The 24,560-nt window shown below is 45.1% G+C and overlaps 1 protein-coding gene and 1 long non-coding RNA gene across 2 annotated transcripts in view; one reads left to right on the top strand and one right to left on the bottom strand.

Annotated features, from left to right (window-relative positions):
• The first annotated feature begins 5,175 nt into the window (after positions 1-5,175).
• DGKD (diacylglycerol kinase delta) overlaps positions 5,176-24,560 on the top strand; it is an 86,911-nt gene continuing 67,526 nt past the window's right edge. Inside the window, 3 exon segments of the mRNA XM_040450640.1 lie at positions 5,176-5,304; positions 6,667-6,777; positions 8,406-8,486. Coding sequence (XP_040306574.1) covers positions 5,281-5,304; positions 6,667-6,777; positions 8,406-8,486 — 216 coding nt within the window. The 5' untranslated portion in view covers positions 5,176-5,280.
• LOC121014404 (uncharacterized) lies at positions 11,433-24,326 on the bottom strand. The gene is made up of 2 exons (XR_005783198.1): positions 23,525-24,326; positions 11,433-13,157 (listed from the first exon to the last, which is right to left on the bottom strand). It is a non-coding gene; the product is annotated as an uncharacterized LOC121014404 (long non-coding RNA).

Below are 24,560 nucleotides of genomic sequence, written 5' to 3'. Positions count from 1 at the left end.
TTAGTGGGACAGGAATGGGACATCTCCCTAACTCTCAAGTGACGGGGGCTTGGGGACATGGTTGGTTGCTTTTCATCTTGCAGGCAGTGCATCGAAGGAGGAAAACCAGGGTAGTTAGTGGCAAAGAGGAAGTTGGGTTCTCTTGATTGGTAGAAAACAAGGCTGTCCTTTTTTCACGAGTCAGCGGTTTTGGGGTCTTTAGAAAACTCATGTGGGGCACCTTTGTGTCAGATTGTTGGCTTCAGATATGGGTTCTGGCTGTGCAGAGTTGGGAGGAATTCTCCAGCACAGCAGGTACCCATGTGTACCCAGCAGGTACCCTCTCTCTCCTGCTGGTTGCTGGTGCCGTGGAGACACTTAATGTGTATAATCAGTTGTGGCCTGAGGTGTGCACACTTCCTCAGTTTCTGATAGGATGTGATAAGACCGGGTGGTAGTGAGTAGGGAGGGGAGTTGCAGGTAAGTTGCAGGTAGTTCCAAATCCGGATGAACTGGGATGGATTTGTGGGTGGTGTCTTCAATTGATGAAGGAATTTACCTTTGCTTACTTTGTTTTAAATCAGAGCTATCAGTAGACTTTTATGTTTCATTCTGCCAACAAATATTTTCTGCCTACTATCTAGGCCCTAGATTTGAATTACACGTCTTCTGTCTACTAGTTATGTGGCCTTGAATGACCTACTTAATTCTTCAGACCCTCAGTCCCCTAATCTGTAAAATGGGAGTATTATTACATACCTCTGAAGTTGATGTGAAGGTTAAAAGGTAAAAATGTCTTGCATGAACGTAGTAGGTATGGTGGGTACTCAGTAAGCATTTAAAATAACCTCTAGGTCTTTGGGTTTGTGAACAAACCATACTGTTTATGGTATTCAGATACTATAAACCATAGAAGGTTCAATGTAAGAGTAAGGAGGCCTGATTGTTTCTTTGTGGTCTGTTATTAGCTATTTAATTGTGGAGAAGTTCCTCAGTCTGTCAGTGGCCAGTTGTCTTGTCAGTTGGGATGTTAGCATGTATTTGTTCTGTTAAGAAAGCTAATAGATACAAAAGTGCTCCAGAGAATTTCAAGTGATATGCAAATTTACGGTAATAACTTTTACTAACCTTTTTTTTTACAAACATTTTATTTATTTAAAAAAATTTAAGTTTATTTATTTATTTAGAGTGAGGCAGAGAGAGAAGGAGAGTGAGAATCCCAAGTAGGCTCCTTACTGTTAGCACAAAGCCTGACACAGGGCTCAAACACACGAACCTTGAGATCATGACCTGAGCCGAAGTCAAGTCAGACGCTTAACCGGCTAAGCCACCCAGGCGCCCCTCACAGAAACATTTTAATAGTTCTTTTGTTTGTTAACTTTATGTGGTAATAGCCCCACTTTTTTTTTTTTTTTTAACTTTGTGAATTTGGATGGCGTGGACTTAGTGTAATCAGGTTTATGTAGGTTTTGCTGAAGGACCCAAAAGGCTTAAGGACAAATCAATGGCTGATGTGAAACATTTGGCTAGATTTTTCACTCTTCTTTTCTTTTTTTTAATGTTTTTTAATGTTTATTTATTTTTGAGACAGAGAGAGACAGAGCATGAATGGGGGAGGGTCAGAGAGAGGGAGACACAGAATCTGAAACAGGCTCTGAGCTGTCAGCACAGAGCCCGACGCGGGGCTGGAACTCATGGACCGCGAGATCGTGACCTGAGCCGAAGTCGGCCGCTTAACCGACTGAGCCACCCAGGCGCCCCAGTCACTCTTCTTTTCTTTATCCTCCCCCGCCTCGTTCCCCACCCTCCTTATTTCCTGGCCTGCCTGCAGCCCCTAGTCCTGTCCTCTCAGGCAGGCTGGCCAGCAAGGAACGTGTGGAAGTTCTTACGCTTACAGTGCGTGAGACGCTGATGGCACCAGCAGAGCTCTGCCTGAGGTTTTACCTCTGTCCTTTTATTGACTTTGTTTTCCCCTTTCTTTCTACATACTAAAGAACATGTATGTAAACATCAGTGCAGCATAAACGCACGTGGCAAAACTGCACGTGTGAACCCAGGCTTTCAGCAGGGTATTGGGATGTCACCCTCAGGGCTCCTTTCTGTCCAGCCCGCTGCCCTTCAGCGTCTCTCAGTCACCATTGGACTTAACCCTGGTTCATGCCTTCTGTCAGTTTACCGTTTGGCAGCTTCTTTTTCTTCGTTACCATTTTGCAGGGGTTCTTAGAATATTCTGGCTGTTGGCAGTGTCGCGCGTATCTTCTCCCAGCGTGTGACTTCACCCTTCCCTTTCTTTGTAAGGTGTCTTTGATGAACAGAAGTTCTCAGTTGGAATGTAGTTGGCTTTAGCAGTCTTACAGTTTGTGTTTAGTGTTTTTTCAATCCTATTTAAGAAATCCATCCCCTCTTCCACTGCCACCCAGTCCCAAGGTCATAAGGCAGTTCTCCTGTATTGTCTGCTGAAACTTCAAGTTCTGCCTTTTGCGTCGCATCTGTAGCCCCCCTGGGGCTGACTTGTGTCTGTGGCGTGTGCGGTAGAGGACTGCGAGCGTCCTTCCCTTTGGGTGACCTGCTGTCTTAGGCTGGCCACTGACTGGTCCCTCCTCGCCCCCCAGCTGGAGAAGCTGCTGTTGTCACACGTCACACTTTCCAATCTGTGAGCATCTATTTCTGGGCTGTCCTGAGCCCCAAATGCTGCTGCTTCTCATTTGCTTTAAGGAATAGCCCAGGACACATGCAGGTGTTTTGTTGTAGCAATAGCCTTGTTGGTAGTATTGAGAGGGGGGAAGCATTCCACCTGTTCTAGCAGCAGGGCGTGAGCTGAGTGATAAAGCACATCAGTACAGGGAGACACTCTGCAGCTGACAGAGATAGATTCACTAATATGGACGGGTGTTGACAATATATCTCGACATAAAAAATAGTAAGTTAAAGTACGGTATGTGCACTATGATTTCACGTTTATAAAAAGTTAAGAAACGTGCAGGTTAAAAAAAAAAACCCACCTCCCATTTTTGCTTCCTCCCATCCTGGTCACATTTGGGATGCTGTACTCTGGCTTCGCCCTGGCAGGTCCTCCTCCGGCTCCTCCCAGTTGGCATCATCAGTGTGTCCTCTTGGGTTTTTTCTCCTCGCCCCTGGCCTTGTGCCCACTTTCTTCTATCCTCCGTTTGGGTTCCCACCTCCTTTCTGCACCCGAGCCGGTGTCCTGGGATTCCCTGTTCCCCGCGCCTGCTCTCCTTCTGCTCCTCCATACGGTCCTCATTGAAGCACCTCCTTGTTAAACCTTCTCTCACGCCCTGACCTCTTATCCGCAGCCATCTCTCCGCTCAGCTGGCCCTGGCAGCATCGAGGCCCTTGTGGCATGCCCCAGACGAGGCCCCCATCCCCCCACCCATGAGACCTGAGTCCTCCTTGCCCCTGTCTGTGGCCGTCTTCTTCCTGTCTCCCTCCCAGATGCTCAGTGTTGCCGGTTGCCCTCTTATAAGAGTTTCTGGAGTGTTCTGCATGCCTCCAGATTTCCCTCCCCCTTTCCTCCACACTGCGGCCAGAACCATCTTTCCAAAGTGTACATGAGGGCCGGAGACCGACAGGCCTGACAATCAGTGATCTGAGAGCAGGTTTGAGTAGGGCTTGTGGGGTCTGCTCTCGCCTTTCCCTGCCCACTGGTTTGAAGCCTCTTTAAGGGCATTTCCAGAGCTGCGTTCCTCAGCCCTTTGTTCCCGGGCAGGATGACTGGAGACTTGAACTTCCCCAACAGCAGGTGCCCGGGTAGTCTCGCCCATGGGCCAGGAGTGGTCTGTCTGCTCACTGCGGGTGACCGTGGCGCCCAGGCCGAAGACTGCTGGTTTCATCCCTGGAGTCCAGCCTGGGGATTTCCTTCCTCCCTGTTTGGAGGTGGGCATGGGGCTCGCTTTTGCACTCTACCTGATTCTCAGTGCCTGAGTGTGTTTCAAATCTGTCCCTTCTTGTTCCTGATGGTAATGAAGGTGCCCTGGATGGCTGGAAGGACAGAGTGGGCCCTTTTGTTTGTGCACGGAACTTGACCAAACGGTTCTGGGAGCCTGGCCGCCCAGCACGCCCTGAGCGAGCTGTGCTGGAGTCTGGGGTTTTGACTGCTGGTTCTCCGCTCTGTTGGGCATGAGGAGGAGCCCTGCCAGCTGAGCAGTGTTTCCTGTGGGTGCCAGTTACAAGCTGCCAAATGCAAAACATAGCAGATTATTCAGGGGTGTTATTTTCTTGACCACTTTTAGTTCATTGCTTTTGACTGAGTGTTTAAAAATATTCTGCAGCATATCTGTAGTATTCTCGAGCAGCGAATCAGGAGAAGAGACGCAGTTTCTGAGAAAGCTTCAAAGAAATACTGGTCTTTATCTTTTCCCCAGCCTTTTCCGCTGAAACCCACCAGAGTCTTTTTCTGAGTGCTCTTGTTCTATAAATAGAACAGCGGCCCTCCTTGGGTAGCCCGAGAGCGCAGCTCTCATCCGCTTTCTGAAAGATGTGTGTGTGTGTGGTGGACTGGATTGTGTTTTAATTTTTCTTTTCTTTTATGTGTGAGATGTGTGGCGGGAGATGCAAGAAAAAATACTGCAGCGTTTATCTTTTAAAGATAACTTATTATAACTTTTCTGGGTCGGAGCTTGTTGGTTTTGTTGTCGTCGTCTTTTTTTTTTTTTTTTTAACTTTGCATTTAGGGAAGAGATGGAAGTGGTGGCCCCCCCTGCAGAGGTAAGCAAGAGGCGTGGGGGCGAGGAGAGGTGCTTCGTCTGTGAGCGAGGCCTCTGAGGCCAAGGAGGAGAGGCTGGCCCGGAGTGCAGTGCTGGCGCCCGTGGGTCTGCATCAGGTGTCTGAAGAGCACGTTGACATGAGTGTCCCGTGTGTACTTGGGTCTGAAAACAATGTGAGGAGACAACCTGGTAGTCCTTCCGTACCGAGGACTGGTTTCTACCTGCAGCTCCTGGGTTCAGAGGTGGGGCTTTCTCTCCGCCTGGGATCAGCCTCTGGTTCAGCACATGCTCCCGCACTTCAGAAAAGCCAGCGCCGTCCTGTAGCTAAGGATGGCAGTTTGCATTCTGTGACTGTCGTCAGTGGTCTGTTCTTTGATCACTGGGTGATGCTGTGTTCCTCTCTCTCCTGCCGGCACTCTTTAATTACCTGAGGAAGGAGGTTCCTCGGTGATTTTTCTCCTGGGAGTCGGAGAAGGTTGCTGTTCGTCCTGCTAGGCCAGCCCTGCCCGCACAGACCCCACGGTGCCTGGCACGTGGTCGGGAGCCGGCACGTGCGGCTCCCCTGCCCGGGAGGCCCATGGAGAGGATGCCCTGTGGCAGGGTAAGGAGAGAGCAACGGCCTGCAGTCCCAGGCCCCCCCTGGGCTGCTCAGGTTGGGGTTCTGGTGCCTGACCCGGTGTTAGTGGTGTGTGTGGGACGGGAGGCTTTCTTTGTCATGCTTCTTGGGGTGGGGGGGTGACTGCGTCCCAAGCTCCCCACTTCTCTGTCTGGAGTTGGCTGATGTTGGGACCGGGCAGCGCCGGTGTTCCACTCTCGCCTTGTGATGTATTTGGGTTACGTGAAGTTTCTGTGTCTGGTTTTGTCTTACGTCGTCTTCAGTGGCCACAGGCACCCAAGTGCTTCCGACAGATACTTTCTTAAAGAAGTTACTTAGAGTGCAAAGCAATGTGGGATTGGGTAATTCAACCCAAACTCCTCTGAACCATATTTGTGTACTTGAGCCGAGTTTTGTGCATTCTGCCTGACTCCATGGTGGGACTCTGTGGAGAATGGCCGTTTCTGTCAGCTGGGGAAAACGGGGTGCACATGCCGAGAGCCAGGCTCTTGTTTCATGCACGTTGTTTATTCGTTTTGACTCTTAGTGGCTCCCAGCGGTTCAGATGTGTAATCATCAAGTGGTTCCTTGAGCATTTTAACTTCTGAGTGCTCTGCAGGGCTCCTTTTGTCCTGTCAGACCAGCACAGGGGACAGCACAAGAGGGAAGCAGGTCCAGGAGAAGGCATGTCCCATTCTTGGCTTTAATTGAGCCAAGGTGAGTGGAGTGCTGTCCACCTAGATTGTTAAGGGAACTCCAGTTTGTGGCGGATGCATCAGATTTATGGGATGAGAGGAGTTTTCGTGACTTTGGTCATGGAACTTCTCTCTGCAGCGTGGGTGGAGGCACATGCCTAGCTTGTGAATGGGGTGACGGTTGAGTGGGGTGCAGGCCTGGAGCTACGCTGAACCCCACAGCAACCTACGTCGACAGTTTTGGCAACAGGATCCTGAGAAATGGCAGGAAGCCAGAGAACACGGAGACGGGGCCAAGAATAGCTGAAAAATACCAAACGCTGAAGTTGGAAAATGCTCTGGCCCCTTGCTGCCTACTGTTGGCCTGCAAGCCTTCATGTCTCCTGCTGCTGATCCCCAGGGCATAGCCAGGCACACCTTGGCCCCAGACAACCTCACCACTCAGGCACGCTGGTGTCCCTCAGAGAATCGTGTAGCCCGCCCCCCGCCAAGCAGCGCGCTCGGCCGGTCCATAAGTAGTCAGGGTCTGGGGAGAGTGGGGGAATCCCTCCTTCAGTTAGGCCACTGGCCCGTTAGGGACATGCACGCGCTGGCCCGTCTGTGTGCAGTTCTGCCGGACGGGCCCGAGGGCACCATGCAAACGCTTGCTCATGAATCATTTCTGTGTTTTCAGACTGTCATCAAAGAGGGGATGCTGACCAAACAGAACAATTCATTCCAGCGATCAAAAAGGAGATACTTCAAGCTGCGGGGGCGGACGCTGTACTATGCAAAAACGGCCAAGGTGAGATGCGGTGGAGGGGCCGCCGGGGAGAGGGTTCCTACGGGGTCCGCGTCTTGGGAGAAACCTTCGCTTCTTGGATCTGTTACTTCCAGTGAGTTTGGCAATACTCTAGGGTGCTAGCTTTAATTTGTCTCAAGCCATGTTCTATTTCTTACAGACACTGACTTTTACTCATTTTTCTCTTTCCTTAATGTCATATGTCACCAATGAAGAAAAGGGGAAATGTCACAGAAATAATCAAATTACAGTTAGCGATCCTTCTTTCGGAAGGATTGGGGGGTCACAGCCTTAGAACTCTTTTATTACGGACTAAAATTAAAACGTCTTTTTTAAAAAAGTGCTTTATTGAGGTATAATTGGCAAGCAAAATCTGTACAACTTTAACGTGTACAGCTTAGTTTGGAGACAGGTAGTAAATATCTGTGAAACTGATTGAAAGTGTTTCTGAAGTATGTTGGGCTTCTTGGTGTGTGAGTGGAACTGAGATTCTGTCTCTAGGCTTCTTCTAGCCGTGGTCCTTCTTTCCATGTGCAATCTTGTATGTGAGCTTAACCGTGAGAGCCACCAGGCAGCTTAGTGGAAGACAAGGAGCCAGTCAAACCTACTAAATTACTGCTGTGTTTACATAAATGCAGTAAATGCAAAGCTAGTTTTTGGTATTCTGAATACCAGTATTAGTATTGTTGTCAATACTTATATTTTGGTATTAAAATGTAAATGATTCAGATTCCAGATTTGTGTTGGAGATGTATCCCTAGAGAGTGCATTCAAATGTGAAATTGAACAGAACAACTTGTTTAGATAGGGTTCTGACCACATCCCTCATTTAAAAAAACAAAACAAAACACTCATAGTTATTTTAGTTCTTTGTGTGTACGGAGTGGGGGGAGGAGGTTACTTAAAAGGCTGAGTCTTTCTCAGTCATTAGCATTTCCTCCAGGGTTCCCAGTGGACTCCTCTTAGAGGGGACAGTAAGGTAAGTGGGAGGTGTGGACTGATGAGGGGATTTGCAGGGGGAGAGTGAGGGTGGAAATGGGCTGGGGAGAAGGTCCCAGGACTCATTCTCCCATCCTCCTCCTGGAGTCTGGTGGTCTCTCTGTTCAGGACTCAATTCCTTCTGCTCTGCTCCCTTGGTTTTTTTTTGTTGTTGTTCGTGGCCACATCCCTTCTATTTGGGTTGGTCTCTCTTCCTAGAATCATTTATTTCAGCCAGGACCTTTCCCGCTAAGTGCATTGGCTGGACAAACCAAAACCGGAAGGAAAGGAGATCCTCAGTCTGGACCCCTGTTCCCTCAGGTGGACTCTGTGGGAAGGCATATTTCACATATAAAAAAATGCTGAGGAGTACAGAAGTTAAATACAGAAATCACAGTGTTTTGTTTTGTTTCCACGAATGCAATCACTAATGAACTCCTGGATTAACACCCGGAGCTCTACCTGTGGGCTCCGTGTGTAGTCACTGCACCTTTAGTCCTCAAGTGTCAGGTGCTCAAGGTTCCAAGGTTCAGGGTTCCAGGCACGTGGGCATCTGTGGGTGTTTGACTAGGGTTGAGGAGAGTGGGGGGGGGGCAGTGCTGGGCTGGGTGCCTTGGCCGCGCACTGACTGTGGTGCCTGTGCCTCTCTGCAGTCCATCATATTTGACGAGGTGGACCTGACAGATGCCAGCGTGGCTGAATCCAGCACCAAGAACGTCAACAACAGTTTCACGGTAAGACTCCGGACCACACCTTTCTCGATTCTTCACCATGTGTAGCTTTCCTTTTTAATTTGAACACGTGCGTGTGAGCAGTTCTTTTCTCTGATTGGAATGCTTCCTGGTAAATTTTGAATTTAATGTTGAAAATCATACTGTGGTTGGAGAAAAACTGGGAATTTGGCACACGTAAGCTCGAAAGAACAAGAGGGTCCAAGTGAACTGTTTTTAACGTGTTGTTACATTTCTCTAGGTTTTGCACAGAGCTTTGTTTCTTATGATTATTGTAGAAAATTTGGAAAACACGGGAAAATATGTTGAAGCACGTAACCATAATTCAGCTACCTCAAGACATATACTGTTGATATTTTGGTGTATTTCTTCTTTACTTTTAGATTGTCCTCGCACCCCCTGCCACCTGCCCAATTTCTAGCAGTTATGTTGTACTTTTTGCAAAAGTTCTAAGGGCATAAATTCATGTGACCTCACTGTCCAGAGGTAGCCAGATGCTCACTCTAGAGTGTTTGTCTTTATTTCTTTAAAAAAAAAAAATTTTTTTTTTTTTTAATGTTTATTTATTTTTGAGACAGAGAAAGAGTGTGAACGGGGGAGGGTCAGAGAGAGGGAGACACAGAATCCAAAGCAGGCTCCAGGCTCCGAGCTGTCAGCACAGAGCCCGACGCGGGGCTCGAACCTGTGGAGTGTGAGATCATGACCTGAGCCGAAGTCGGATGCTTAACCAACTTGAGCCACCCAGGCGCCCCTATCTTTATTTCTAAATATGTGTGCCTTCACCCACATACACCATGAGATTTTTACGATCCTTTTGTTTTATACTTGCTTTTTTTTTTTTTCCCTCCCCCCTCTTGAGAATTTATGGTGGACATTTTTCCATGTCAGTTGATCTAAATGTTCCTCATATTTTTTAGTCACTATATAGATAGCATTTCTGGTGTGACTGTAATTTTGGTTTCAGGGGCTGACTTTAAAATCGTTCTGTATAAAGTGTGATTCTAAGGGCAGGAGTGGAGTATTTAAAAGTATGTTTCTATGATTAAGCTAGTCCATCTAGAAGTAAAGTATGCTACCTGATTTTTTTTTTTTTTTCAATTCTTTTGTAACTCCATCAAAGTGCGTAACTTTCTTTACATTTAGGATCTGACATTTTGCATGTTAGTTTCGGATAGTTTCAGGTTTTGTTTTATTTATTTATGGGCTGATTATTGATGTTGCTGTTGCAAATGGGATTTTTCTTCCTCCATTTAAACTTTTATTTATTTTGTTTTGATATATATCTAACTGCTCTTGGTTCTGGTTCATGGCTTATCGAATTAGTCAGACTTCCCTGGTGGTCTCTCTTACTTGATTCTTCGTTTTACTTGGAATGTTTTTACTTTTTCACCATCAATTTTATTGTCTACTTACTAGCTGGGGAGATACTTTGAAAACTATGTAAGTGGATTATTCTGTGATTGTGGCTTTTAGAGTGTTAATAGGAAGAGGTGTTGACTTTTATTGGGGTGTTTGGAGCATTAATTTAGTTGATCATGTTGGTTTTAGGTATTTACACACTTCCTAATAATAAGTTGGTCTTGGTCACGTTAGATTTTACAACCTCGTTTTGTTTAGGCTTTTCCTATCTAATGTGTATGGATGGACATTTCCTCTGGAGTAGGAGGTAGGTAGCCTTTGCTGTTTTGATCTCAGAGTTGGACTAGCCCCATAAAATTCATTTAGTAACTTTCCATAACTTTGTGTGTTCTGGAACACTTTATATGGCTTTAGAATTGATGGTTTCTTGAAAAGCTGAGAGAAATTACTTTAAATTCTCGGTCATAAGGACTCTTCAGGGAGGTAAGGCTATGAAAACGTTTGTTTTTGCTTTCTGATGATTGGAGCTTTTTTACTGCTTGACCCCATTTTTGTATTTTACTTTCCCCCTTATCCTGCACCTTCAAATTCAGTGGTGTATATTATTTGCACTTGAAACATCAGTGTGTCTGGTTTTATCCCTTTTGTATTTCTAATTTCCTTTGTTTAGCTTTTGTTTTTCTTGTCAGATTTCTTAAACTCCATCGCTTTTGTTGTTTTATATGAGAACCGGTTCTTGGATTATTGATCAGTTCCATTTTTTCTGGCACCTAATTGAGTTTCTGCATTTATATTCATTGTCTCTTTTCTGCTTTTCACAACTTTAAAAAACAACCTACTGATTAGCTTATTCTCATTTTCATTATGTGTGTGTGTATGTATATAATTATATACACAATGAAATTGTCTATGTGATGAAAACACGAGGGACTCTTAATTGAACTCTGAGTGCCTTTCTGTTCACATTCTGAAAGTTGTTTTTTCTCCCAGTAGAAGAGTGTGATTAAAGACAAAATACTTTTCAGGGGTGCCTGGGTGGCTCAGTCGGTTAAGCATCCAGCTTCGACTCAGATCATGATCTCCTGGTTCGTGGGTTTGAGCCCTGTGTCAGGCTCCGTGCTGATAGTTCAGAGCCTGGAGCCTGCTTTGGATTCTGTGTCTCCCTCCTTCTCTGCCCCTCCCCTGCTCATGCTCTGTCTCTCTCTCTCTCTCTCAAAAATAAACATTAAAAAAAATTTAAAATAAAAAGACAAAACACTTTTCTGATCCAGTTATTGAAGAAAATTTTCAAGTATGTAAATGTAAATAGGAAATTTAAAACAATCCATATTCCTGTTACCCAAAGATAACTGGTAATAATTTCGGCCGATGTCATTCCCACCAAATACATTTTATAAAGTACGGTTTTTTAACCTTCTTTCTTTAGTTAACAGTGAGCCTTTTCATTTGTAATATCCTCTAAAATCTTGTGTATTAATGTTGCATAGTATTTCAGCGTATATGTGTGTTAAATTTAACCAGTCCCTAAATTGAATGTATTTTCCTATCGTAAGTAATATTGTGATATGCACTTGTACACAGATCCTTAGGTGCATTTCTGATTATTTCTTTAAATTCTTGGACATGGAATTCCATTTGAGGTACAAAGTAGGAGCTGTTAAAAGGCCTCTGAAAAATGGGTGATACATGTCACGACTTATATGAGCCTTGGAAACGTTAGCTAAATGGAAGAAGCCAGACACAAAAGGCCACATATTTGATGATTCCATTTATATGAAATGCCACAGTAGGCAAATCTGTAGAGACAGAAAGTAGCTGAGTGGTGGGGGCGGGGGCCTGTGGAGGAGGGAGGAATGGTTGCTGGAGGTACAGGCTTTTTTCAGGGGGTGACAAAATGTTCTAAAATTAGATACAGGTGATAGTTGCCCAACTTTGGGAGTGTGCTAAAAGCCACTAAGTTGTACACTTTAAAAGGGTGAACTGTGTGGGAATTATATCTTGGTAAAAATATGGAAACAATAGGATGGCACTATGCTTTTGGTACCATGTGAGTTAATACGGAGCTCTGTCAGCCTGCTCCAACAGTGAACCCTGATTTGTATGTTGTCTCTATGGGAAATGTGTTCAGAGTGCCCACACTGGACTTGCAGATGTGGAGGCAGTCTGTGTTGGAGAAACCTCTGGAACCACATCTCTGTCAGGTAGTCATGGACAATTCCCAGCCTTCAGGGACGAGGCACCGATTCTCTCACATTTATTTTTGATTTCGTTAGTGCTTTAAACACTGCCTTTTCACCTGAGGATGTACTGAGAGGGGACAAGAGAAAGATTAATACTGAGGTTACCCAGAAACATGTGTAGATAGGCAAGCTCATCCCATGAGTGATCCATGATGGCGTATGGAACATGGAGATACACGGGGCGAGTTCACGGCCCGCTTCCCGCCAGTCATGATTCTGTAGAGAGTCCGGCAGTTCCAGAGCTGTGAGCAATAGAAGTATTTTCTTGGCTTAAAATTCATACTTGATGATCTTCCCCCTCAGTCACCCCTGCAGTATTTCTCGTCCGCACCCCGAACCTGGTGCTTACCATACAGCCAACTGCCCGAGTCCCTGTGTGGGTCGGTCTGAAGTCGGCCCTCCCGAAAGGCAGGGCCCGGCCGTGGACTTGGCCAGTGCTTGGCACACGTGCGCCAGGAGCAAGTGCAGGACGAATGCATTTGTCCAGAAGCTGCTACGTTTCCTGGGACATCTCATTTGGTTTTCCAGCTATTCCTGGAGTAATTCCCCAGTTGCACAATGTCTACTAAATTGCCTGCCTGCTACAATCAGTCCGTGAAAGCTGCTGCAGTTGGAAACCTTTTGTAGCTGAGAAGCATGAGTACATTTACTCCACAGTACAAAAGGCTCCATTTTTATTTCTCCCCCGGATGGCCAGAGAGCTATAACGTTAAGAAATGAGGGCCCATAGGACAAGAGACTGCCAAGGGAGATGGGGGAGGGTATGTGGGGAGGGGAGAGATTTTAGACAGGCTGGATGGAGGAGGTGTCACAAACGAGGCTCATGTAACTAGAGGGGGTCTGCTTGTCGTCCTGTTCTTTAAGAACAGTGTGAGGCTGGGGTGAGGCTGGAGAGGTAGAGATTGCCTTCAGATTCTTCCTTGGTGGCGTGGCGGCAGTGGGAGCTTCCAGACGATGGGGAGTAGAGCTCACGGTGTCTTCTGCCTTCTCACCTTCAGGTGGGGCCGCCCCCTCACAAGGCCAAAAAAGTGGCGTGAATAGGAGAAGGGAATTTGCCAGCTTTAGGTTCCAGCCTCTGTAATGTGAAATTATATGTTTCTGATGATTAAACATGTTAATACTAATCTCTGAAAACTTAGAGGCTTTTCATATCTCATTGCCAACTTGCCCTTAGAACTTATATCAATGGGACTTCATGAAAGTTCTTTTTTTCTTAAGTTTATTTATTTTTAGAGAGAGAGAGAGTGAGAGAGAGAGAGTGAGAACATGTGCACATACTCTAGCAGGGGAGGGGCAGAGAGAGAGGAGAGAGAGAATCCTGAGCAGGCTCTGCATTGTCAGCACAGAGCCCGATGTGGGGCTTGAACCCACAAACTGTGAGATCATGACCTGAGCTTAAGTGGGATGCTTAACTGACTAAGCCACCCAGGCGCCCTAAAAGTTCTTTTTTTAAATCCTTTTACAGACACCATGTTTTAACATTTTAGGATATCTTTGCCATTTTGATAGTTTAAAAAATGGTAATTTGTTGGGGTGCCTGGGTGACTCAAGTCGGTTGAGCGTCCAACTGTTGATTTCAGCTCAGGTCATGGTTCCAGGGTTGTGGGATTGAGCCTTGCATCTGGCTCCACGCGGAATGTGGAGCCTGCTTGAGATTCTCTCTCTCCCCCTGCCCCTCTACCCTGCTCACGTTCTCTCTTTCTCTCAAATAAAAAGGGTAATTTGTTTTGATTTGTTTCTTCAACTATCAAAGTGAGGTTGAACATTGGCTATTTGAATTTCTCTCTTTATGAATTATTTTTTTTCATGGGCTTTCAGATAGTTAGACACTGTATTTTTAGGGTTCAAATTACCTTACTCATTGGCTTTCTCTATCTAAATTTGCCCTCACTGGTTGTGATAGTTTTAGTGCTTTGTCTTTTTTATTTTTGAGAGCGAGCAAGCGAGCATGGGGGAAGGGCAGAGAGAGAGGGAGACACAGTATTGGAAGCAGGCTCCAGGCTCTGAGCTGTCAGCACAGAGCCCAACACAGGGCTCGAACTCACGAACCATGAGATCACCACCTGAGCTGAAGTTGGATGCTTAACTGACTGAGCCACCCAGGTACCCCTGTCTTTTTTTTTTTTCTTTTTCTTTTAAAGTAGGTTTCATCTAGTAATGGTGGGGCTGAAGTTACCAGGTAAAAATTCTCATTTACCTTCATGCTTCTTTCCTTCGCATTTTCTAACATGTTTTAAAATTATTTTCAGCTTTATGATCATAAAATTACAGATTTATACTGAAGGTGTATTTTTACTACTATAACTTTCCAAAGGAGTTTATCAATGCAGAATTTCCACTTTACTGAAACTATATATTTCAGATAAGTTTTTAAATGGAAAAATGACTTGCCTACCAAAAAATACATGAATATAAGTGCAAGCTTGATGTGTAATGACCACTCAGATTGAGTGATAGAACATATCCAGGCCCAGAGAGGCTCTGCTCGTGATCTCTCACAGTCATGGTTACCCTCCCCTCTCCAAATGTAAACACTATCCTGACCATCCAATACTGTAGATTAGTTTTGATGGTTTTAGATATTTGATATAAATGGGACTCATAATGTATATTATTTTGTATCTTTTGTGATCTGTACATTTCCTAATATCATGGCACTTGGGGGATTTTTCTTGTTGTATTGTTATTGATTTCTAGCTTAATTTTACTATGATCAGAGAATATACTTTGTGAGTTTAAACCTTTGAAATTGATGAGACTTTTTATCACCTACAAGTTTTCATAAATGTTCCATGTGCATTTGACTGTAACTCAGATTCAGTAGTTCCTGTATGCAGTTGATTAGGACAAAGGTTTAGTTATTTTTCTCAAATATTTTATAACCTACTGATTTGTTTTTCCACTTTTCCTATTCGTTATTAAGATTGATTAAAATCTCCTGTGATTTTGGACTTACCTGGTTTTTGTTTTCCTTCTGCTAGTCCTGCTTTATATATGTAGAGGGTTATTTTTAAGTGCATATAGATTTAGGGTTATGTTTTTGTTTTGTTTTTTTTTAATTTTTTTTTTCAATGTTTATTTATTTTTGGGACAGAGAGAGACAGAGCATGAACGGGGGAGGGGCAGAGAGAGAGGGAGACACAGAATCGGAAACAGGCTCCAGGCTCTGAGCCATCAGCCCAGAGCCCGACGCGGGGCTCGAACTCCCGGACCGCGAGATCGTGACCTGGCTGAAGTCGGACGCTTAACCGACTGTGCCACCCAGGCGCCCCGATTTAGGGTTATTTTATATTCTTACTAGATTGAGCCTTTTATGAAATAACCTTCTGTTCTCTTCATATTTTTTTGCCTTAAAGTTTACTTTGATGTTACTATAGCTGCAATAGCTTTTTTGTGGTTGGTAATTATTATGTAAGTAATGGTACATAATTTTCGATTCTTTTGCTTTCAAGCCTTTTTGTTTATATATAGGGTGTATCTCTTGTAAGCAACATATGGTTTTGTGATTTCTAAAATTAACCATTGTATTATTTAATTGGATTATATTTTCAGTTGGGTTGGATTATTTTTAATCTGTGATTAGTTTAGATACTCTTGTATTTGGGTATAAATCTAACATTCTTTTTGTCTTTTTATATTTTTTCACGCATTTCTTCCTTTCTTAAATGGATTAATTATTTCTTTTTACCTTCTGTTATAGCTTTTTTTTTTTTTTAAGATTCAGTTCTTTAATTTAAAAAAAATTTTTTTTTAATGTTTATTTTTGAAGGAGAGAGAGACAGAGTGTAAGCAGGGGAGGGGCAGAGAAGGAGGGAGACACAGAATCCAAAGCAGGCTCCAGGCTCTAAGCTGTCAGCACAGAGCCAGCGGATGTGGGGCTCAAACACACAAACCGTGAGATCATGACCTGAGCCGAAGTTGGACACTTAACTGACTGGGCCATCCAGGTGCCCCTGTTATGGCTTGTTTTGTATGCATTATTTTAGGGGTATTTGGGTGGCTCAGTTAGTTGAGTGTCTGACTTTGGCTCAGGTCATGATCTCACGGTTCGTGGGTTTGAGCCCCTCATTGGGCTTTGCACTAACAGCTTGGAGCCTGGAGCCTGCTTCAGATCCTGTATCTCCCTCTCTCTCTGCCCCTCCCCTGCTCATGCTCTGTCTCTCTTTCTCAAAAATAAACAAACATTAAAAACAAGTGTATACATTATTTTAGTGTATATTTTACAGATTACAAAACACATCCTTGACTTTAATTAAATTTAAATTAAATTAAATTAAATTAAATTTAGTACTAAAGTACTAAAGTAATAAAGAAGTACTTTTAGTGCTTCCCAGATAACGCAAGGACCCTAGAGCCTTTACACTCTCTATACTCTTCATTGCTACTGAAGTCATAATTGAAATTACAATTAAGTTGTGGTACTTAAATAAAAAACAACCATCTCTGTACTCTCCTCTAGCCTTTCTGCTGGTTTCTTAAATTTTATAAATATTTGAAGCCTCATAGGACCTTCATTTAGATTTATAATGGATATTTAACCTTTCTGTTGCTTTTCATTTCTTTTTGTATTTCTGTGATCCATTTGTGGTAATATTCCTTCTGTGTGGAAAAACTCCCTTCAGTATTTCTTTAGTATAGGTTTCTCTTTTTGTTTGAAATACCTTTATTTCACCTTTTTGAAGGATGTTTTTGCTTGTTACACAATTCTAGCGTGGCAGTTATTTTCTTTTCTTAGAGCAGTCTAGAAATGTTATTGTAGGGGTGCCTGGCTGGCTCAGTTGGTGGAGCATGCGACTCTTGGTCTCAGGGTCATGAGTTTTAGCCCCACGTTGCACAGATAGCTTACATTAAAAAAAAAAGTCCTTGTATTTTAGCTTCCATTATTTCTGTTAGAAACTCATTAGCAACTCATTGTTGCTCCTTGGATGGAGTAGTATATTCTTCCTACTACTTTAAAAATTTTCATTATGTTTTTTTACGATTTTTCCAGGCACAGCTCTTTGTATTTATCTTGCTTAGTATTCCTAGCACTTCTGAAATCTATGGATTTAGATTCCTTTTATTGTCAGTTTGGGCAAAGTCTTGGTTATTATTTCTTCAAGTGTTGCTTCTATCCATTCATTTTTTCCTCTTATTCTGGGGCTTGTGTGTTAGATCTTTTCACTCTCTTCCATTTGTTTTTTGTATTCTTTAAAAAGAGTATTTTCTATTCTTTTCTCTCGGGGTGTTTTATTATCATTATTATCTTTTGATGTTCTTCAGGTCTTTCTTGTTTGTTATTAAATCCATTTCAGGGGGCACCTGCGTGGCTCAGTTGGTTAAGAGTCCAACTCTTGGTTTTGGCTCAGGTCATGATCTCACATTTCGTGGGTTTGAGCCCCACACTGGGCTCTGTGCTGTCCGGACAGAGTCTGCTTGGGATTCCTCCCTCTCTCTCTCTCCCTCTGCCCCTCCCTTGCTTTCTCTGTCTCTCTCTCAAAAATAAATAAACGAACTTAAAAAAATCCATTTCAGTTATTTTGTCTTTCAGCTTGAGAATTTTCATTTGATTTTTTAAAAAAGATTTCTAGTTGCCTGCCAAAGTCCCTATATTAAGCATATTTATGTTAAAGTCTATGTCTGAAAACTCAAATATCTGGTTCTTTTATGGGTCTTCTTCTATTGTCTGGCCTTTCTGTTGGCTTTTGTTCCTTTAGTCTTTTTTTCTTGCATGCCTGTTAATTTTGGTTGACAAATATTGTTGGAAAACTGTCAAGATAATTTTATGCTCAGGTGATGGTGTCTTCCCTTAGAGAGCATTTACTTTTGCTTCTAGTTAGGTAAGCAGGCTAGCAGCAGATTATCTTAAATCCAGTTTGTGATAGAGCTAATTTGAATGTGGGCTTTACTTTTTCCATTGGCCGGTCTCTTTGCACTCCTTATGGGATACTCCTTCAGAAGTCTCATCTATAAATTTGAGGTATTCGTTCTCTATTGGGCTCTGAATTTGTGTTTTTCCCACCAGTCCTGTGGTATTACCAGAAGCTCTGTTTAGCGTCTCAGCCTCTTCCACTTATGAGTGAATCCACTTATGAGTGAATCTGCAGTTGTCACTAGTTTAATTTTCTCTGCATCTTGTCACTCAGTGATATTTATAGGTGTCTGACATTAAGATCACCGATTATAAAACGTGAGATACCATTTACTTGAAGGATGATGTATTTACCAAAGGGAATAATGTTTGGCCTTTGTCATTTATGAAATTTGTTGTTTAGGTCTTCTTATGATCCTGTTTTTAATTTACCTGATCTTCCATAGACTGATGAAGAATTACTCTATTTCAGGACAGTTATATTTGTCATTTTATTCTTATATTTGCAACATGTTTCACCTTCATCATTTTTGAAGCTCTTTTAAAAAAAAAGCGCGTGGATGTTAATACCACCATTCCTGAGTAACCATTTGTCAATAAGGTATGATCTTTTTTACACTGAATAGTTCTTACCACTAACTGTGATACTAATATTGCCATCTTTTTTTGTTCAGAATTTAAGAATGTGTACTTCCCTCTCCCACCCTCACTTCTAGCTTCAGTTTTTCCTTGTTATTTTAGATTGTAATTCTTGTAAGCAGTATGTGGTTAGAAGTTGTTTTACTTCAGTCTGGAGCTCTTTGCCGGTACTAGTGGACTGTAGACATTTTCTACTTGTCCGGGTTTGTGCACTTCGGACTCCTGTGTTTGGTGGCTGAGTGCTGTGCTTTCTTGATTGGATGCTTCCTTGGTACCTCTCTTCTGTTTGGCATTTTTGTGAGTGCTGTGCACTGTTGATATTTGTTAATGATTTGAGTTTAAAATTCCTTTAAAAAATACATTTATAATTCACAGATTTTCTTATGCTGTATCTGCTTATAGCCAGCCCAATTGGTGATGTCCTTTTCTGGTCAACCTTTGTAACTGACAGGGTGTTTAGTCACATAGAACACGCTTCTCAGTGCTTTCTTTCACCAACTGTTGTTTGTATTACACTAATGAAAATGAGAAGGCACCGAGGAACAAAGAAAAATAATGTAGAATGTTTTGCTTTCCACAAAGGAAACAAAATATGGTGTTTTTTGTTTTTTGTTTTTTGTTTTTATTAGATAATTCCAACGACATCATGTTTTCTGATCCTGGTGTTGGAGGGGAGGCATTTGAAGCTAGCCTTGCTGTTGTCGTTATCGTCGAGGATATCTGTACATTTCTGCTTGAAATCTTGTGGGATTCTTTTTCTCTTCTGTGCTGTTGGATTTTGCTTACTAGTTTGTCTGGTATATACTAAATCTTCTGTCTTCCAGACTTGCTTTTGGTTTTCCAACTTTTACAAAGATCTTTTTTTCCTTTTATTTTCTGTATAGTTCTGGTTCATGTGCTTTGTCTTGTTCTTTGGGAACTTTGTTGTTTGCTCATTTATTGGTTCAGAATATGTCTATTGAGGGCCTGCCCAGGGCGGAGCACCATTCTCAGTGGTGGAGTTTCATTGGTGAGCAGAAAAGAGGGGCTCTTCGTCAAGCTCGTGTCCTCCTGGGGCCTCAGGGCAGCACGCAGGAAGAGGTGACAGCTGAAACAGGTGGTAGGGAAGGAAGGCTGCATAGTGAGGACCCCCCCCCCCCAACTGGTACTGGGGTGGAGTTGGGAGGACTGCCCCTGAAGAGGTGATATTTTCCTTGAGATATGAAGACTGGTTAGTGGTAAATCAGCTGAAGGAAGTGTGTGCAGGTGTCTGTGCCTGCAGGCACCCTAGAATGGGGCAGGTCAGGGGCCCAGTGTGTGCAAAGGCCTCGTGATGGAGGACACGGCACAGCCTGTGTGAAGAAGCGGAAGAAGGGCTGTGTGGCTGCTGAGGCCTGAGGGGGAGAGAGAGACCAGGGGGAGGGCTCCAGGCTTCATCCTTCACCAGGTAATACCATTGAATCGTTCCGTTTGGTGAATTTCCCAGACTTGCAGTGTGAGAATGTTATAATCTGGTTGCAATGTGGAGGGTGACCTGGAGGAGGAAGGGAGAGGGCAGAGGGTATGTAGGAGGCGGCGGGAGACCACCTGCTGCTGGTTCTGAGTGGAGGGGGACGGAGGGCGGGCACTGGACAGGTGGTACCATCGGCACAGCCCCGTGGAGGCGGATGAAGGTGTCAGGTTTTGTCCAGGAGGGTTCTGTATCTCCGTGTCTGTCGAGTTCTCCTGCATTATTTAAATTTGTTGATTTTCCCAGATTCTATTTAGGAAAGTTTTAATTTTATTTCCTATTGCATTTCCTTATGATTTTTACCCCCATCCAGCATAGCTTTCATGTTATTTTTGCCTTGTTTTTATCTCCTGGCCAATTCTCATTTGATAGAGAGATTTTTGGTTTTTTTTTTAAATTAATTTCTTTATTTTGAGAGAAAGCACAAGTTGGGGAGGAGGGAGAGGGAGAGTGAGAGAATCTTAAGCAGGCTCCACGCTTCGCACGGAGCCCGATGTGGGGCTCAATTTCACAACCCGGAGATCATGACCTGAGCTAAAATCAAGACGCTTAACAGACTGAGCCACCCAGATAGAGATTCTAAAAATTCTTTCTGTTTAATGTCATTTTCTGCTTCGGGAAAGATTTTCCATTTTCTCTTGGGCTTCCAAATGTTTTCATTGATTTGGATTTCCCCCTTGCCTGATCTCTTTATCTTTGAGTTTTCGGTGGTGATTTTGTCTTCCAGTCCCGCACTGGCTTCTTTTATGACCTTCCCGGAGCGGCATAGAGCTGTAGAGTGTGCAAGGAGCAGGGCCATCAGAGTTTAGTGCTCTTACTTATTTTGCCAAGTCAGTGTTTTCATCATTTAAAGCTTTGTCCTATTTTAATAAAGATTCGATGAAATGTCATCACCTCCTTTAATGTTACTTGAAGTGTCAAAATGCCGCAAAAACAAGTCCAAGTAGTGGGTGGGGCGTGGCACAGCTCCATTCCCCCTGCCCCCCCCCCCCCCCCGTCCCTGAGAGCCCCTCCTCTGAGTCCATTTGGGTCTGCTTGTCACAGGGCTGTAGCATCTCCTGCGCGAGAGCAAGGGTTTAGTTTTGCTCACTGCTGTACCTGAGAGCCCCCACACAGTACTGCTCGAAGGGTGACTTGATTGCCACTGACTCCAGGATGACTTGGGCCCCGCTCCGTTCCTCTGGCTGATCTCACCAGCAGAACGCTTCCAGTGCGCACTCTGGGTGGCTGGGCAGGTCTGCCCTCACGTGGTGTGTGGTTCGGTGGGCGCAGCGGGCCGGGGAGGAACCAGCTCGGGGCTGCGGTGGGGGGCAGGTGTCAGGGGCGAGAGTCTTGGAGGCCTGAGGCTGAGAGAGAGCCCTGGCCAGCAATGCGAGTGTCCAGGGGGTGGAAGTGGTTCCTGCCAGAGAGGGCAGAGCGTGTGAGGGCGGCGAGATGGGCAGAGGTCAGAGGTGAAGTGCTTTCCACGCCGTGCGGAGTTTGGACTTTTTTGTCATGGGTCCTGGGAAGCCGTTAAGGTTCTTTTAAGTCACCAAAGCCGGGGTTGGTGACTGTTTTTGTTAAAGTCTGGCTGCTGCCGAAGACGAGGTCTTGCAGGAAGAGGAGGTCAGCATGGATGTGTGGAGGTCGGACGGGTGGCCTTGCTGTGGCCCAGTGGGACGTGTGGAAGCCTCGATGGAGCTACTGAGGAGAGGAGGGGCCGGATGGAGAGCAGGGTTGCAGGCGCTTTGGCTAGGCACTTCTCGTTGGTACTGTGCTGTTCCTTGTCTTGCATGACTTGGGAATTCAGTAGGGTGGTGAGGAAAAATGGGATTTTGAGCAGTTGATAATTGCTGCTTTCCCAGAAAGCAGCTCTGCACGAGGCCCCACGGTACATGCGTGCAGGGCCAGACTCAGGGGTGGCTGTGGACGCCCTCCCTTTACCAGGGGTGCATCACTGACCCCTCCAGTTCTGGAAATTTCACCTCAGAGGCTGACTTCATGGTTGCTGGTGTCAGAGGCTCTGTCCCTTTTGAGGGAGGTAGAATGAGCCGAGGTGAATTTAGTGAAGGTTTTCTAAGCTAAGTAGGACCGAGGGACTCGTCATCAGAGGGTGACACAGGTGCTGCTGATGGACAGCGGGAAGCAGGTTGAGGGCTGACTGCAGGCGGGTGCAGGCCGAGTACTGGCCCGTGTCCCTTGGATGGCAGGGAGCCCGGGGCCCACGGGGATTGCGAGGCGTTTGCACCCGCATTACCTGGGAGAGGACGGTGGCTCTCTGGAAGTTCATTCCACACTCTGGAGCCCTTTACCTCTGTCGGGGAGGTCATCTGCTGTCCCAGCATCACGAGCTTGAGGCCTGACCCCCCCGCCTCGAACCCCTTGGGCTCTTGTGCTGGTGTTGGACGGTACCTTGGCCCTGGGACCAGCAGCCAGTTCTGGTCTTGTCCAGGTGCACGTCTCGTTCCTCAGGCTGGTGGGTAGGGGTGCCCACGGCACCCTCCCTCGGTGGGGCTCTGGGTCCCCCCTGAGCAGCCAGAGGGCGGGGACGGAAGCCGACGTCATCAGGGACCGAGAAAGCCAGCGCTGTGGGGGAACAGGATCCCAAGGAAAGGACGGGGCTTTATAAGTTACGCAGCTTGTGTGTTAGGGACTCAGGCTGTAATAGGTTCGGTTACCCTTTACTTCATTTTTCGGGAAAATGATGTGCTATGTGGTGTTCCATGTTCTGGTTTTCCCAGAGGAATCAGGGACTCTGTCTTTGAATGTCTGGGATCTGTATTTCCTCAAGTGTAAGAACCTAGACAGTAGAACTAGCTTATATTCTTTTTTTCACTGCTGAAAGTACCCAGCGTGGGACCTTGTGCAGAAGCAGCAGGGCTCAGAGACAAGGACTGGGAAGCCAGGTCATGAATCTCAGCTCACTAGCTGAGTGGCCCTGGGCAAGTCACTGAACAACTCTGAGCCTCAGCTTCCTCATCTGAGACATGGGATAATAATAGTACCTACTTATGGGGTTGCTGTGAGGATTAAATGAGCTGATAAAATGTAGACATGACGTAAGTGTTGGCTGTTGTTAACGTTATGATTATAGGCACTCACTGCCTATCTATTCAGTGGGTAAATTGAAAGCAGTGGACCAAATTAATTTATGATATCCTTTGGTACTTAACTAGACCTTTTTCTTTTAGTTTGAGTTACTTACATTTCTTAAGTGAAATGTTTCATACTTTCTCTGTTTGCTGAATAATAACTTCTAATTAAAATCACTGTGGATTATTCTAGACTTCACTGGCCCTAAAAGCAGTCAGGCTGTTTTACTCTTATCCCTGGGGTCCTGGCAGCAACCGCACTTGAGTTGGACCTTGAAGAGGAAAGACAAGTTTGACTGGAATATGCCTGAAATATAAAACCATTAAAAAGAGTCACATTCTGCCCATTTCTAAAAGCAGTGTAAATCATCAAGGGCCACCTCAGTTCTTACCTCCTCCAGTCCATGGGACGTGGCGCTCCCCAGCTGTCCCAGCCTCTCGCCTCGCCACGGACCTGCTCCAGCCGACCTGCTTTTTGTAGGGAACCAGTACCCTGTGCACAGGTCATCCTGGTCTTGGTGGGGCTCCTCAGTATGGGGGCCCTTTGCTGAAGTTCCCTCTACAGACCTCTCCATTCCTCAAAGGTAGGGTGACAACTGTCTCTTCTGGGAGGTCTTCTTGTTCATGCCGTGGTCAGAAGGTAACATGTTGCCACTTTCTGCTTACTCAGGGCAGCGGTTCCCAAACTTGGCTGTGCCTGAGCACCCTTTGGGAAAAAAATATCGGCACCATCCCCAGAGATTCTGATGCCGATTTGTAAGTGGGTGACTTTTCGGTGCTTTCCATGATTTTGCAGTGCGGCCACGTTTGGGACTCACACTCTTGTGATGCCAGATGCGCACAGGCTCCTTAGTAATCTGTGCACTTGGTCACACTTTCTTAGGTCTTGACTTGAGGCCAGGGGTTCTCTTTGAAGCTTGCTGTTCCCCGTGCAGGATGCACATGGGCTCTGTGCCGGCGAGCGTGAGCCAGGAAGGAGGCTTTGTTGCTTCTTTCTCTTCAGAGAGGATATTGGATGGTTCGTTCATCGCAGTGGACTATGCTGTGGGTTGCTGTTACCCTCTTACAAATGCCCTTCGTACTGGGCCGAGAGCTTGCTGGGAGCTGTGTGTCTTTGGATTCTGATGAGCAGCTATGGGTTGGGCCCGGCTCCTTTTTCTGTGTGTGTGTGTGTGTGTGTGTGTGTGTGTGTGTGTGTGTGTATATGTATGTGCGCGCACGCTCATGTATGTATGTCCATGTGTGTGTCTGTCTGTGTGTCTCTGGGTGGTGTCCATTTGTGTGTGTGTGTGTGTGTGTTTCCCTTAAGTTTGACAGTGTGAAAACTTCTTATCTACCCCTGGAGAGCCCAGCAACAATTTGACAACACTCCGGCTGTACCTTGGCATTCTGATTTCTGAAAACAAACAGAAACCAATTGGAAAAGAC

Source organism: Herpailurus yagouaroundi, unplaced genomic scaffold, assembly GCF_014898765.1.
Source record: "Herpailurus yagouaroundi ecotype Mexico unplaced genomic scaffold, PumYag 202, whole genome shotgun sequence".
Classification (NCBI taxonomy): Eukaryota; Metazoa; Chordata; class Mammalia; order Carnivora; family Felidae; genus Herpailurus; species Herpailurus yagouaroundi.
The sequence above is the reverse complement of the archived record's forward strand: the minus strand, read 5'-3'. Positions and strand labels throughout refer to the sequence as shown.